We start from the raw sequence: 14,006 nt of genomic DNA, 5'->3' as shown, positions 1-14,006 counted from the left end.
AGGGATCCCTAATATTTTAGAACTTTATTTGATGGAGAGCTTAAATTTGTCCATTTTTTTTTTTTTCAGATTTTTCTCTTTAAAAAGAAAAAGAAAAAAAGACGAAAAAAAAGTTCGACTCGTTTCAAAACGAGATGATTCTTCTTAGTCATCCCGGTGTCCATGGCTGTCAAGTGATGAGATGAGAATCGGGGTTTTAATTTTAAATCCCTAACTTGAGAGTCATGCAGCGGTTACCATGAAGGTGTGGGCTATTGCCACCCACTTTTTTGTTCGCTACCCCTATTGTACTTGTGGGTGTATGCAGTTAGTTTCATCAATCGATTTATTTTAAAACAAACCGTAACCTATCAAATCGTTCGATGATTTTGGTAAATGCATATTGAATATTTTCAAAAAGATTCAGTAATAACATATCAAACGCTTTTTTGTATTGGATCTCGTGCAAGGAATTATTTGGTATGTAACTACCAACCTAAGAATGATAAATTTGAAAGAAACATGTTGAAAAAAAATACACTATCATTTAGTAGGAACATACTGAACAATTATTTAAATGGGTTTCCTATATGAAAAAATGCATTCGATATGTACTATCAAAATAGTGCTGATTAATTCGGTTTTGATCTACTGAAGGTATTGAAAATTTTGAAAAAAAATTAATAAATGATGTAAACGATAAAGGTAACCTCGATTTTTAACATGGTTCATTTGCAAAACAATTAAAAATATTTTAAAAAACAAAAGATGATTAAAATAAATAATAAAAACTCACTTCCATATATCATAATGCTTAATTATATCAAACAATGCTAAAAAAATATCAGATTTTAATGAATAGTATCCTCACAAATGGATCAAAACACGATTGTTTGATGAATCTTTGAAGAAAAATCGATTGATTATATGAATTCGACTAAATTTTTATAGGATTTAATATGCTTCGAATAAGTAGGAGAAAAAAGTTGCGTTTGTTTATTTATCAAAAAAAAAAGTTGTGTTTGTTGAGGGAGTGTTTGGTGGGTGTAAGCAGTAAAACATTATTGCCATTTAGAGTTTAAGTGGGTGTAGAGAGTAAAAAAGTGGGTGCAAATAGCGCACCCATACTATGAGCAAGGGAGACAAACTACTCTTCCTGTTTCGCAAATTTGCTGGTGTGACCGTGTGAACATTTGCAGTAACAATGGAGGAGACAACGAGCCAAAGAACTAGAAGAAGAGAACTCGAAACCAAAATCATTGAAAAGGTTGGAAATACGATATCAGCCATTAACGATGCGAAGCACGTCGACCAAGTCATCTGCGCTCTTCACTCCCTCGCTGTTCTTCTTTTCCCTCTCGATTCATCTCTTCTATCAGGTTATCCGTACTTCAAACCCTAATCACTTGAACTTCATCTTTTTCCCTAGGGTTTTCGTATTTTTGTTCATATTAACTTCAGATTATTCTTTTGTTAGATTCAAACATGTTTATGCAAATTAGTCTTTGATCATATTGGTTTGAAATTTAAGGTGTTTCATGTACTAAAAATTCATGCTTTTTGCTGTCTGAGTTGTTGTTGTTGTTGTTTTATTTTTTTTTACTGCAAAGTTTTCTTTGAGAATTTCACTAATTCATCGTTTGTTCGAATTGCAGGTAGCATTGATCACCGCTACAGAGACCAGGTTTGTCTTTATTTATTTATTTATTTTTTTTTTCTTTTAATATTATATCTTCTGTTAGAAAATTTTCGTTTTAGTTTCAATTACTGGACTCCTGACTCATTTTTGCATAAATTCGACACTGAAGTACATCAATTTTCCGAAATTCTTCAGTTCCTCTCCGTCGGTGTTTGTTCAGCTATGGAACGTGATGAGTGGAGGCAGGTTTTCTATCAAGGAGCTGCATTTCCAACACTGGCTAGGGTTTTAATATATCGTAAGTTTTTGTAAAACATATTTATGCATTTTATTGGTTTCTTTGTAATTTGGATAATTCTCCTTCATTTAATCAAACTTTGGAAGAATTACATTGGAAAAATAAGAAAATAAAAAAAATAAAAAATCTAATTGTTGGACATTTTGTAAAATTTTGTGCTCTTGCTAATAGTATTTGTTATTGCTCATGCAGATGTTGCTACCAATTGGTTAGCTTGTTTTCCTTTTTCGGCACGGACACATATTTATGATTCTTTCTTTGTTAACGGGCCTTCGATTGAGGTTGTCCAGGCTTTAGTTCCTGGTCTTCTGCAAAATGGAAGTAGAAACGAAGATGTTGACCTTAACGCCGTCTGCTCCAATGCAGAAAGGTATCTTGCAAGTACTATATAAATGTTTATTGGTTATTGGATATATTTTCTTTTTCTCCCTTTGAAATTGGATTGCAAAGACTGGTTTATTTGGATAGAATGTGGATAGAATATAGTTTTTTTTAATGACTATGTGACAAAATTACACAAACTGAGATATATACTCATGTATCGATCGTGCCTTTGTCAATTGTTAACAGTAGATTAAAATAGTTGAACATGGAAGACAAAAAATTTAAAAAATCATTATTAGTTAATTGTTAAAATAAACATATTAAATTACAAAATAATGTTTGTGATTTATCTGTAGCATGTTTTTGATTTGATGATATGATCATTGCTCACTAATCTTCGCAGATTTGAAGATCTCATGGTTAACAGAAAATATATACTTGATTGTTGCTAATATTTTATGTAGTGACTGGATTCTTGATGGTCTCAGAACCCATCATTTTAGAATAGACATCATTGTCTTGCGTTAGTAAGTAGGCAACCGTGTATACAGGTGTATCGGAGTGCCTAACACCTTCCCCAAGTCACAACTGAACCTCCGAACTTAATATCTGATTTATAAAATTTTCATTGGAGTCAACTCGTCAGTGAAATCAATCCGACTAGCCATTCACACCTAGTTAAGTTGATGAATTTGGCAACCCTATATCATGTTGCAGTCAAAACGTCAAGAATCCGGTCTCTACATTTTGTTTTCAAAATTTGAAGATAGAACATTTGTATCATGGCTAAATTCATAATCTCAATAACATTACTTATGTTCCAGATTAACAATTTTTTATATATGTTTCTATTCCACTAGCGCTTTTATAGAATTGGATATTTATTACCATAAGGTGTTAATACATGCACAAAGCGAAATACATTTTATAAAATGAAGATCACATCATATTCTCTTCTCTTTTGTATGTCGGTATGCTTGGTGTCCTTCCTTGTTTTTTTCCCATTTCTCCGTCTTCAATGAAATTGTATACCTTTATGAAAATGGAGTTAAAGGGTTCTCTTCTTTATTTGGTTTTTTTTCCTTGATATATGATATATTGCTTTGTAATATTTACTTACAAAGTGTCATCTTTTGATGGACCATTTTCTCCCTACTTTCATGACAGATTATTGGTACTTTGTTTGCTTGAAAATGATGGAGTACTTCAGATGGCCAGGGAATTTGGTGATTCTTCTAGATCTGAAGAACGAAATAGTGAGAGGCTCAATCCTGACAGTTTGATCTTCATATCTAGGGTTGCACAGTTGCTTTCATCTATTCCTGATAAATCACGGATGGATGCTCCAGCTGCACTTTATTCACAGTATCCTCGATGCTTTTGTTTAAAGTATTGCTTGAAAATTTACAACACTGGATTTTCTTGGAAAATTGAACTAAAATTTGATTCAACCATCTTTAAATGTTTTTTTTTTTTTTTTGATAGGCTGACCATCTTTAAATGTTTTACCTTTGTGTCTTAAAATTATCCTCAATTCACTCAAAATGGTTATATTCATTTATAATAATTAATAATACATTCAAACGTCTTTGCAAAGAATTTCATGATCCATTTTGCATACTTTATTCAACACCCTTGTATCACTTTTCTTATTCGTGATTTAGTGTTGTTCTTCACAGAAATATTTTAGCTTGTTCTTCAAGCAGATTATTGTTCAGCTTCTTGCTGGGGCAGAAGAAAGGGCTCTAGAACTATGTGATAAAACAGATGAACAGGGCAGCAGTGTTATGGATGGAACCTTCCTATTTATTGGGGAAACATTTGCTCGCATTTGTCGGCGTGGGTCTGCAGGTAATTATGTATATAGGGTGGCGTTCGGCTCACAATCTTATTCTCACAAAAGTCTCACAACACGTTTGTCCTATGTGGCTTAAAAGTTTCGGATTGGGCTGATTTTTTGTGAAGATGATCTCTATGGCGAGGAGATCATCGTCACCAAAAATCAGCCGAATCTGAAACTTCTAAGTCCATCAAAAGTGGTTTTAGAATTGTGAACGATCGATTTTTTACCACAAAGTTTGTAAACCACTTTTGATGGACTTAGAAGTTTCAAATTCGGCTGATTTTTGGTGAGGAGGATCTCCTCACTAGAGAGATCATCCCCACAAAAAAACAGCCCAATTCATAACTTTTAAGCCACATAGGACAAAACATATTGTGAGAATAAGGTTGTTAACCGAGTGCCACCCATATATATTTATATATATAGCAGGGAGATTGAAATATGATGTTCCACTTTAAAGTATTTCTGCTTGCATGAAATTGTTTTATGAGAACATGGAAGACATAGATGGAATGACTACTGTTCTCTTTGCTTCACTTTAATTTGATACAGACAGACCATTAGGGTATTGAACTATTGATAACCTAAACTGTGCTTCTTTCATCCAGAATGGGTATGACGTGCCTGAAATCAAAGCCTGAAGTCCATTTTGTCATTTCCTTCCTCTCGTGCTATTTTATTTTACGTTTTGTTAGTTTTCTTGGGGAGGATTTTTTCTTATTTCTTGCTGCGAGGCTATTTCCTATTTGTTTTTAATTTATAATCGATGACTAGTAACTATTTTTTGAGACGTGACAATGTCCTTTGTATTGTTGTATTTTCATTCCTTATATGTCTGTCAGCTTTAACTCTTATACTTAGATTTACAAGGTACTTTGTATTCCAAGAACATGGATTAGGAATGATCCTTTTGAATACAACTTGACTCATTCCATGAAATATTATTCTATCCTATAACTAGCCAAAACTTCACATTGTTATTATGTGTCATTTGGGGATACAAGTACCTCATTTGAAATTCGTTATCAATGTTAGGCATATTATCTTTTGGTAGCAAACATGTACGTCAAAAAAGAAGGATGAACATTCAGTTACAAACATAAATGCAAGATAGACTTTTTTGTTTTTAGAAGAAGTGAATGATAAAAATACGAAGGCTTTAAGGTTGTTTTGGGGGAGAGTTTGACCACATAATGTAAGCTAGTCGTTTTAGATGGTCATGTTAAAAAACTGAAGGAGAATGGGTGAAAATAATAGAAACCAAATAATATAGTGGTGGAATCTGAAAGAAATAAAAATGATATCTTTTACAAATAAATTGATAAAGGAAAAAAATATGGAACTTAGAGGAAAATACTACAATGAAGTGGGATGAAGTAACCCAGCATATTAAGGAAGTAGTGAAAGCGGTTATTGGCTAGCTAAGTTATTTAGTAATATTTTGAAGACTAAGAAAAAGGCCAAATGAATTAAGTGTCGTTGTACCAATATATAAGAATGATGGAGTCATTAAATAGGGGATCAAACTTATGATTCACACTATGAAATTAAGGAATAAATGATGGGACATATATTAGAATAAGAAACAAAGATATTAGATAACTAACCTGGTTTAATGCCGGGGAAGTCAACCTTAGAGGGATCTTGCTACTTAGAAAAATGATGAAGAAGTTTAGAGAAACGATGGAATATCTCCACATGATTTTTATTGACTTAGAGGAAGCATAAGATAGAATACCTGAAGAGTTAATATGTGGGTATTGGGAAAGAAGTAGTTGAAAATTGATATAATAAATTATTACTAAAAGGTGGTTTTTTTCTTTCCAATTTGTTTCCTCAGTCCTAGCATTTTGGAGCCAGATAATATAAGTTTTGTTTATTTAAGGTTTCCCAATTTGGCTTCTGATTAGACTGGTAGAGTATTAATTTACAGCTTAGTCCTCAAGTCTGAAGAGATAATATGATGCTTCTTCGCCAAAGAAAAGGGGAGAGTGAGAGTGGCTCTCATTACTCCTGTTACTTGTAAAGTAATACCTTTATAATTTAATTTTTCGAAATACTCTTTCATTTTCGAAGTTCAAGAAGATCACTGCATTTAAACCTTTCCTTGATTAGAAGAAACTGCAAACTTAGTTTACTCGACTTTGACTATTGACTCCTACCCACAGATATTCAACTAAACAGGTGTTTATTTTGACATATCTGCTGCATTTATTCAAGTCTGCTTATTTATATCCTGTGCTAGTATTTTGAAAATTTTGCCCTACATTTAAGGTACATGGTCCTTATAGAACTTTAGTGGCAATTCTGTGACAATACGTTGAACAATTTAAAGAAGTAAACTCTGTTCTGAAGTATTATTGTATAGCATGAAATGAAGATAATATAAAGTGGTGAAGCATTGGCCTCTTCAATTTTAATCTGCTAGGATTATACTATGATTTCTCTCACAGCTTTCTTGGATTCATTCATTCAAAGTAGTTGTTTTCAACACTAACAATAACGATTGACTCCTACCCACAGATATTCTGGTGGTTGAAATGGTCTGTCGAATTCTTAAAGATGTTCGGAGCTGCTTATCATCAAATTTTGATACAATTGGTCCTAATATGATTGAATCAAAATTTAAGTCTCAATTCTGGCTGAAGATGGTGGAGGCAATGAAAGACTCACATGCTGTGGAAAGATTGTCTGAACAGTTGTTACGTCTGCTAGCTACTGAAAATGCAAGTGATGTTGAAGCTTACTGGACTCTTTGGATTCTATTTCAACAAACCTTTGAACATCAAGCATCAATCAGGCCAGTCGATGCATTTCCTGCGCCTATTCTTTCATGCAGTAGAGAAATGCTATTTGGGATGCATAATCATAGTATTGCTTTGCATGTCTTTCAAAGCATTGTGAAATTAAGTAAAGTTGCAACTGATGGCCTGTTATTACCCTTTCTATAGTGTGTAGAAGTAGGGACAAACATTAGGTGTTGTACAATAGCGCGCATAATAGGGATGGATAAGTGGCTGCTCCATCTTAGTGTAAGCCAAATAATTCAGTATCATTATGGTAGTTTTATTTAGATATTGATTATAATCAATTGTTTGAATTAAGAAATGATTTAATCAAATGTTCGAAAATTCTAGGCTCGATCACACCTATTTATTTTTTGGATTTGATCATCAATTTGCGATCTGGGTTCATAACAACTGGTCTTAGAGCCAAACATTTGGGTCTCTTGATTCAAACTATCATACTGTAAAACTATAACCACACATCGTCGGTTTCTGCAGCTGCAAATTAACTGTTAGCATGTAACCCACCATTGTTTTGTGCATCATGATAATAATTGACACATGTTTATAGCATGGATTTTGGTTGCTTAGTTTGGTGGTAGGAGATTTTGGAATTAGATAAATTAATGGTTAAGGAGAGCTGAGAATGGGGGGTAAATAATTTAGTGGTTAAGCAGAAATCTCATGAATGAGGAGACACTCAATTTACTTAGCTTGTTAGCCATCCCCTAATGGTTGGGATGAAGCTAAAATGATGGTTCTTTGGTCCAAAATTTTATTGAAGTTTAATTTTCTTTCATTCTGCATTTCTGTTTAGTATTAGTAAATATATATATGTATGTATGTATGCATGTATGTATTTTGATTCATCAGTGAGAAAGCAAAGATAAGTTAGTTAGGCCATTTATCACTTTCAATTGGGTAGAAGGCATTTATGTTCTTTGCTTCTGACAGCTGTTATTAACTCATAGGTGTGTTCCCCAAGACCTGCAGGTCATTTTGATGATTTCCATACTAATCTTGTGTGCACTCGTGGATTTTCATTTTCTACTTCATGGTCTTGAAAGAGAACACAGCAGTTTTGAGTTTGGATGCAGTTGTTTGGATATTTGTAGAGTATGGCGTTAAGGAAATTCTATATTTGAAGTTTGTCTCACTTTGTTCGTAAATAGTGTCAAATTTTTTGTCTTCTTTTCTTAGCGGTAGTTAGAAGCACAGACATATCCCTGCCATTTGTTGGTGAATAACAATAACTATGCTAAGTATACCTTCAATTGTATCCTATATTGATTTTCATAATTTTTGTTATTCAGGTCTATGTTTGTTGACAAGTTCATACTCTGGAAAGTTTTTCCTATTTGTTGCCTGAGATGGATTATTCAGTTTGCTGTTCTTGAATGCCCACCTGATGCCAGTGGACTAACAAGGGGTCAAAACGCTCAAGGCCTCTTAGACAGGGTTCAGCATATGGTTGGGGTTTGGTCCAAGCGTGAGTTCGTCCAAACAGCTCCAATGGAGCAGCAAGCTTGTATCCTTTTCGCTTCATCTCTCCAAATATCTTCAGCTTATCTATATACATCCTTACTTTATTGTCTACTTAACCTAAACAAAAGTACTTTAAAATACAGAAAGGAAACTTAAGATCTTCCATATTTTCCTTATCGAAAAGATATCTGAGAGTGATTTTTGAGACACTTTTTTATCTACGCATTATATTTCATTTTTTCATTTTTCAAATTATGTAGCCCCTTCACTGAAAATTCAGATGTAACTGCGGCTGTAGGACTTTCCCTGGAAAAGATGTCCAAAGAAGAACTGGAAGGAACCAAAGATGTGATGCACTCAATTCTTCAAGGAGTTAGCTGTATAATTTCATTTTTACCTGTTTAATTGACTATCATGTAGTGTGAGTGGCTATTTCTTATATTTATCCTCATTGCTGGCAGGTAGGCTGGAGAGCCCAATTCATTTAATACGAAGAATGGCTAGCTGTGTTGCTTTGGTGTTCTCTAAAGTAGTTGACCCGAAAAATCCTCTTTACCTGGATGAAAGTTGCAGCAGGGAGACTATTGATTGGGAATTTGGGTTTACTAGCAAAGCTGATGGGATTACTTCTGCTTTACATCACACAGAAAAGGCCAAAAATGAAGTAAAACAATCTTCTACCTCATTGCCTGAGGAGGAGGTCAATAATACAGCAAATGACAGAAGTCTCTATAAAGTGAAGAATAAAAAAAAAACTTTGTCCAACTTCAAGTTGGTTGATCCAGATGAGATTATTGATCCAGCAACACTAAATAATGAACAAGACTCTGATGAAGATGAAGATGATGATGCAAGTGAGATCTCTGAAACAACAAGTGACTCATCTTTACAGCCATATGATTTATCAGATGATGATACAGATTTGAAAAAAAATATTTCGCAGCTAGTGGACATAATTGGAGCATTACGGAAACCTGATGATCCAGATGGAGTAAGTTCTTAGTTTCACCATTAGTACAGACCATAAGCATGTTATCCAATAACACTCCGGGCCATGGTTTCTGTGAAATCCACAACTCAATGGTCCGTTCTAAGAGATCTCTTATGCCAAAAATATATCCAACCAGAAATTGTAACAATCCAATGTATCCATTTTGGGCAGTTGTTAAGAAAAGAAAACACCAATTTGTAGAAAGGATAGTTATGATAATTAATGTGACAGGTTTTTGGTGAAAAGATAATGGAATCCACCATGTCAGAGGTCACTACATATGTACTTGTATGTCACTAGTTCTTGGTAGGCGTTACTTAGGTCTATGCAACGTGCACTTTGGATTTCCTCTAATTTGTAAAGATGGTAAGACGAGCAAATTCTCCCCAATTATTATTGGCTAAAAACCTCTTTCCCTTGCAGGTGGAAAGAGCATTGGATGTCACTGAAACTCTAGTAAGAGCATCACCTGATGAACTTCGACATGTATCGGGTGAGCTTGTCAGAGCACTCGTGCAGGTTCGTTGCTCCGATTTAACAGTTGAAGGAGAGGAAGAATCTGCAGAAGGAAAGAGGCAAAAAGCACTGATCGCATTGCTTGTCACGTGTCCATTCGAATCTTTGGATGTCCTTAATGTACTACTATATTCACCTAATGTGGATATTGGACAACGGATCCTGATACTCGATGTCATGACAGAGGCAGCACAGGAGCTTGCTGATGCTAAATTTATGAAAATAAAGCATCAGAAAAAGGACCTTATATCAGCAGTTTCAGACACACAGCCGTGGTACTTACCCACAAACAGAGGGCCTCCTGGAGCAGGCCCTTGGAAAGAAGTCTCAGAAAAGGGAACTTTATTAAATTGGTCTTATCGGTACGAGAGAGAACTTCCCTCAAAGTCCAGTCAGATCAAGAGAGGGAAGTCACGTAGATGGAGCCTACGATTGGCACAGACACAAGAAAACCAACTTGAATGGTCAAAAAATAAGTTTCCTTTATATGCAGCAGCATTTATGCTTCCTGCTATGCAGGGATTTGATAAGAAAAGGCACGGTGTTGACTTGCTTGGTGGGGACTTTGTCGTTCTCGGGAAACTTATATATATGCTTGGTATTTGTATGAAATGCACAGCTTTGCATCCAGAAGCATCATCTTTGGCTCCTGCCCTTCTCGATATGCTAAGCTCTAGGTAATGAGTGCCATGGATATGTTAATTTTGAGATCTAGGTACCCATATCATATACGCCATGGAAGGCCTAGGAATGCCACATATAGGGCTGAAACCATGCATTTGATCTATTCCAGCTAGGAAATCTATGCCAAGTGTCGACTTGAACAGATGACCATATCCATCCCATCACAATATTTGGTTGATACCACGATCTGGTTTCAAAACCCGCCTTCACCTACTAATCACTGACCACTAACCCACTTGTCTATCAAAGAAAATAAATAATATGGTGAATTGTCCAGGAAAACGTCCACTTAGAAGATGGTTACAATATGGGTTGGGTTTGGCACAACAGATTTCCTTGGTGGACTCATCAAGTGGTCTGTTTCTTCTCATTCTGCATCCATGCCATGTCTACTAGTAGGCGTGTCCTCAAGATCTATTCAGTTGGGCACCTTTGATTGGCTTTTGATGTCTAGGTCTTATGGACATCTGAACTTATCAATTGTCATTTTTATGCAGGGAGGTGTCACACCACGCAGAGGCCTATGTGAGAAGATCTGTCCTTTTTGCAGCTTCATGCATATTGGTAGCACTTCATCCCTCATTTATAGCATCTGCTTTGGTTGAAGGCAATCCTGAAATTTCTAAAGGGCTTGAATGGATACGCACGTGGTCCCTTCATGTTACTGAATCGGACACTGATACTGAGTGCTCAACAGTAAGTATCCTCATTGCTAAGTTTCGACTGTTGTTCTTTCCATTCACATTTCCTTGTTCCCTTTTGGCTGCTTAGTATAGTTCTATTTGTTTGCTTGACAACATTTGTAAGGATTGCTGTTAACGAATAACAATTCCTGCTTGAAGTAAGGCATGAAACTTTGTCAACATATTCACAAGCCTAGTTTTTTTTTTTTTTGATAAGTATAAAATTTTATAAATGAAGAAGAGAAAAGAAGGAGGCTGAGATAGCCCCCAAACAGAACAACAAGCAAAATAACAAAAGAACAAAAGAAAAAGAACAAAATAAAAGGAAAACAACACTACTGAAAGCTAATCACAAATGTTCTCCCAATTAAATAAGAAATCTTGATAGCGCACTTCCTCAAAGGCTTTGTTCAACTTGGACCACAAGAACAGAAGTCCAAGAATCTCTAAAATCACTGTGTGGGATGAGCTCTCCTTGCTATGAAAGACCCTGTTGTTGCGCTCTTTCCAAATACTACCTAGTTTCTAAATACTAGGTTGTATTTGGAATTCATATTGTGCCACAAGTAGGCTTCTAGTGTAACAACTCAGGTAACTTGAGTGAAAAAAATCGGTCATATCTGAGTTCCACTTTATTATCCTTCGGGTAGCCTTCCTGTCCTACATGATCAATTGATACTAATGTTAACCAACCAACTGATCTGTTGGAGGGGGAGAACTATGAATATAAGATGGTCACGGGGCTTAACTGTGGCATGACACATCCGAGAGTGGAGGAAAATATACACTTAACAACTAACACAATCGTAGTTCCTATTGTCTGTGAGTGGACATTCGAAATTTAGTATCTGGTTTTGCATGATCCCATGACCTAGGTTCAAATCCCGTTGGACCAACTAACACTTTGCTTGCCTAGAAAAAAAATGTGCATTTGCACATGATCTATGAAGTCTAGTATTCCTTGAGGGTATAATTATCTTTATATTTAATTTAACCAAGAATAAATATATGGAAAAGATCAATTAAAGAAACTTTTAGGGATTTGACCCTCATTGACATTTGCAACCCCACTTCTCTCTCCAATTTGAGTAACTTCTACAATTGTGGAAATATATTAACTCATACCACTTAATTGAATCCCGAACCTGTGTAGGTCACAATATAGTGAAAGTTTTTCATGGGACTTCAAAAATCTATTTGCATGTTCTTGTCTATAACTGATTTGTTCTATTACTGTCTTTGAAAAATGAAAATAAGCCCTAGTTACCTGCCAAAGCCCATATTATACCATTTCAGGCAACAAAGAATTCTTTGGGTATGACTCTTGGTGTAAGATTCAGCCAACTTTCTTCTGAGTCTCTATATAAGAAAGTGTTTCCTTAAATCAAATATGACTGGATCATTCTCTCAACTCAGATAATATTTCTCTGGGATACAGAAACATGTTTCACCATTCAGACACCCACTCCCAATCTCAATATGAACTCTATATACTACCAAATGATTTTCATTGATCTGTTTTAGGCATATCTCAGAAGCATAATCGGGTTCAAACATATTTGAGGACTCCATTGGGGCATAGAGGCCAGAGATGCGGAATCATTCTTAAAAGAACTAATTGAGTTTGGTTTGAGTGGAATTTGAATCAAGGAAGCACCGGCCTTCAAAGGATGATTGGCTCCATCACATTAACATGGTAGAGCATAGGGCTTGGAGCCATACTAGGTCGTGGGTTCAAGTCCAGCTTACCTATAAAAAAAATAATTTCATGGATCTACATGCACATTAAGGCACATAAAATAAAGTTAATTTACTTGGGTCTTATTTTATTCTATATTATACATGCAATGTAAATTCCATCATCGATTGAGTTCATTCTTTTACCGATATAACCGAGCAATTTTCTTTAAGCAAGTTCTAAATCATGATCAAGTGAATGTTTAAATGTGTAGATGGCTATGACATGCCTTCAGCTTCATGCTGAAATGGCTCTTCAAGCTTTCCGTGCGATTGAGTCCACAGAAAATACTTTCAAGACAAAAGGCGTTGGCGTGGCTTCAAATCTATTAAAAGGCACAATCAAAATCCCCTCCTCACACATTGAATTTTCACTTTGAAGGTTATCTCTGCCGGTACAGCCTTCTCTGTTTTCTATATCATCCATCCTGTAATGATGCAGTATTTGCTGATATCTTTATTTCTCATCCTGCTAGGAGTGTGTAATTATCAATTTTTGTAATGGGTTGAATGAATTATTAGGCTAAATTATGTATCACTGATGGTAGCATTCGGAGAACTGGGAGTGTTAATGATCATGGCAGCCATTCCTTTTGTGCAGTCTTACCTACCTTCACATGGGCATGGGTGCTTAGTGTTATGGTGTCTAGCACAACAATCTCCAATACAGTAATGTTAACTTTTGATACAGTAGATTTTCTGTAATTTAGTGTACATGAAGGAAACTTTTGAGTTATAAGTAGTTGTTACTCTACATGATCTATTCTCTTAATATTACTTCATTTTTGAAAAAAGTTTGGAAAAACTAGTTATATCTCGTATGGAAAATGTCTGTGAGTGTCAGTCATGTCAATGTGAAGGGACGACAAAACTTAAAAATTGGAATTGCCAAGGTATCATGTGTAAAATACCATAACCAGAAATAATCACCAATTAGAATAATACATGTGCCAACATATTTATGTCAGATTCTAAGATACATGTATAGGCCCACGTGGAGGAATCAGTTATGTTGAAACCAGTTATGATCATGTATATCAA

At 35.2% G+C, this 14,006-nt stretch overlaps 1 protein-coding gene across 1 annotated transcript; it reads left to right on the top strand.

Annotated features, from left to right (window-relative positions):
• Positions 1 to 1,137: 1,137 nt before the first annotated feature.
• Positions 1,138 to 13,719, top strand: EMB2423 (telomere length regulation TEL2 family protein). Its single transcript, XM_086447899.1, has 13 exons — positions 1,138 to 1,358; positions 1,635 to 1,663; positions 1,814 to 1,916; positions 2,109 to 2,286; positions 3,408 to 3,605; positions 3,931 to 4,091; positions 6,607 to 6,883; positions 8,183 to 8,397; positions 8,635 to 8,733; positions 8,816 to 9,345; positions 9,769 to 10,538; positions 11,043 to 11,241; positions 13,181 to 13,719. Exons 1-13 carry the CDS (start codon positions 1,184 to 1,186, stop codon positions 13,343 to 13,345), a joined length of 3,099 nt encoding a protein of 1,032 aa, XP_086304025.1. The 5' UTR covers positions 1,138 to 1,183; the 3' UTR covers positions 13,346 to 13,719.
• Positions 13,720 to 14,006: the final 287 nt, after the last annotated feature.

Source organism: Akebia trifoliata, chromosome 7 (assembly GCF_017979445.1).
Source record: "Akebia trifoliata isolate Shusen 1 chromosome 7, ASM1797944v1, whole genome shotgun sequence".
In the NCBI taxonomy this organism is placed as follows: Eukaryota; Viridiplantae; Streptophyta; class Magnoliopsida; order Ranunculales; family Lardizabalaceae; genus Akebia; species Akebia trifoliata.
This window is presented reverse-complemented; position numbering and strand designations above follow the sequence as displayed.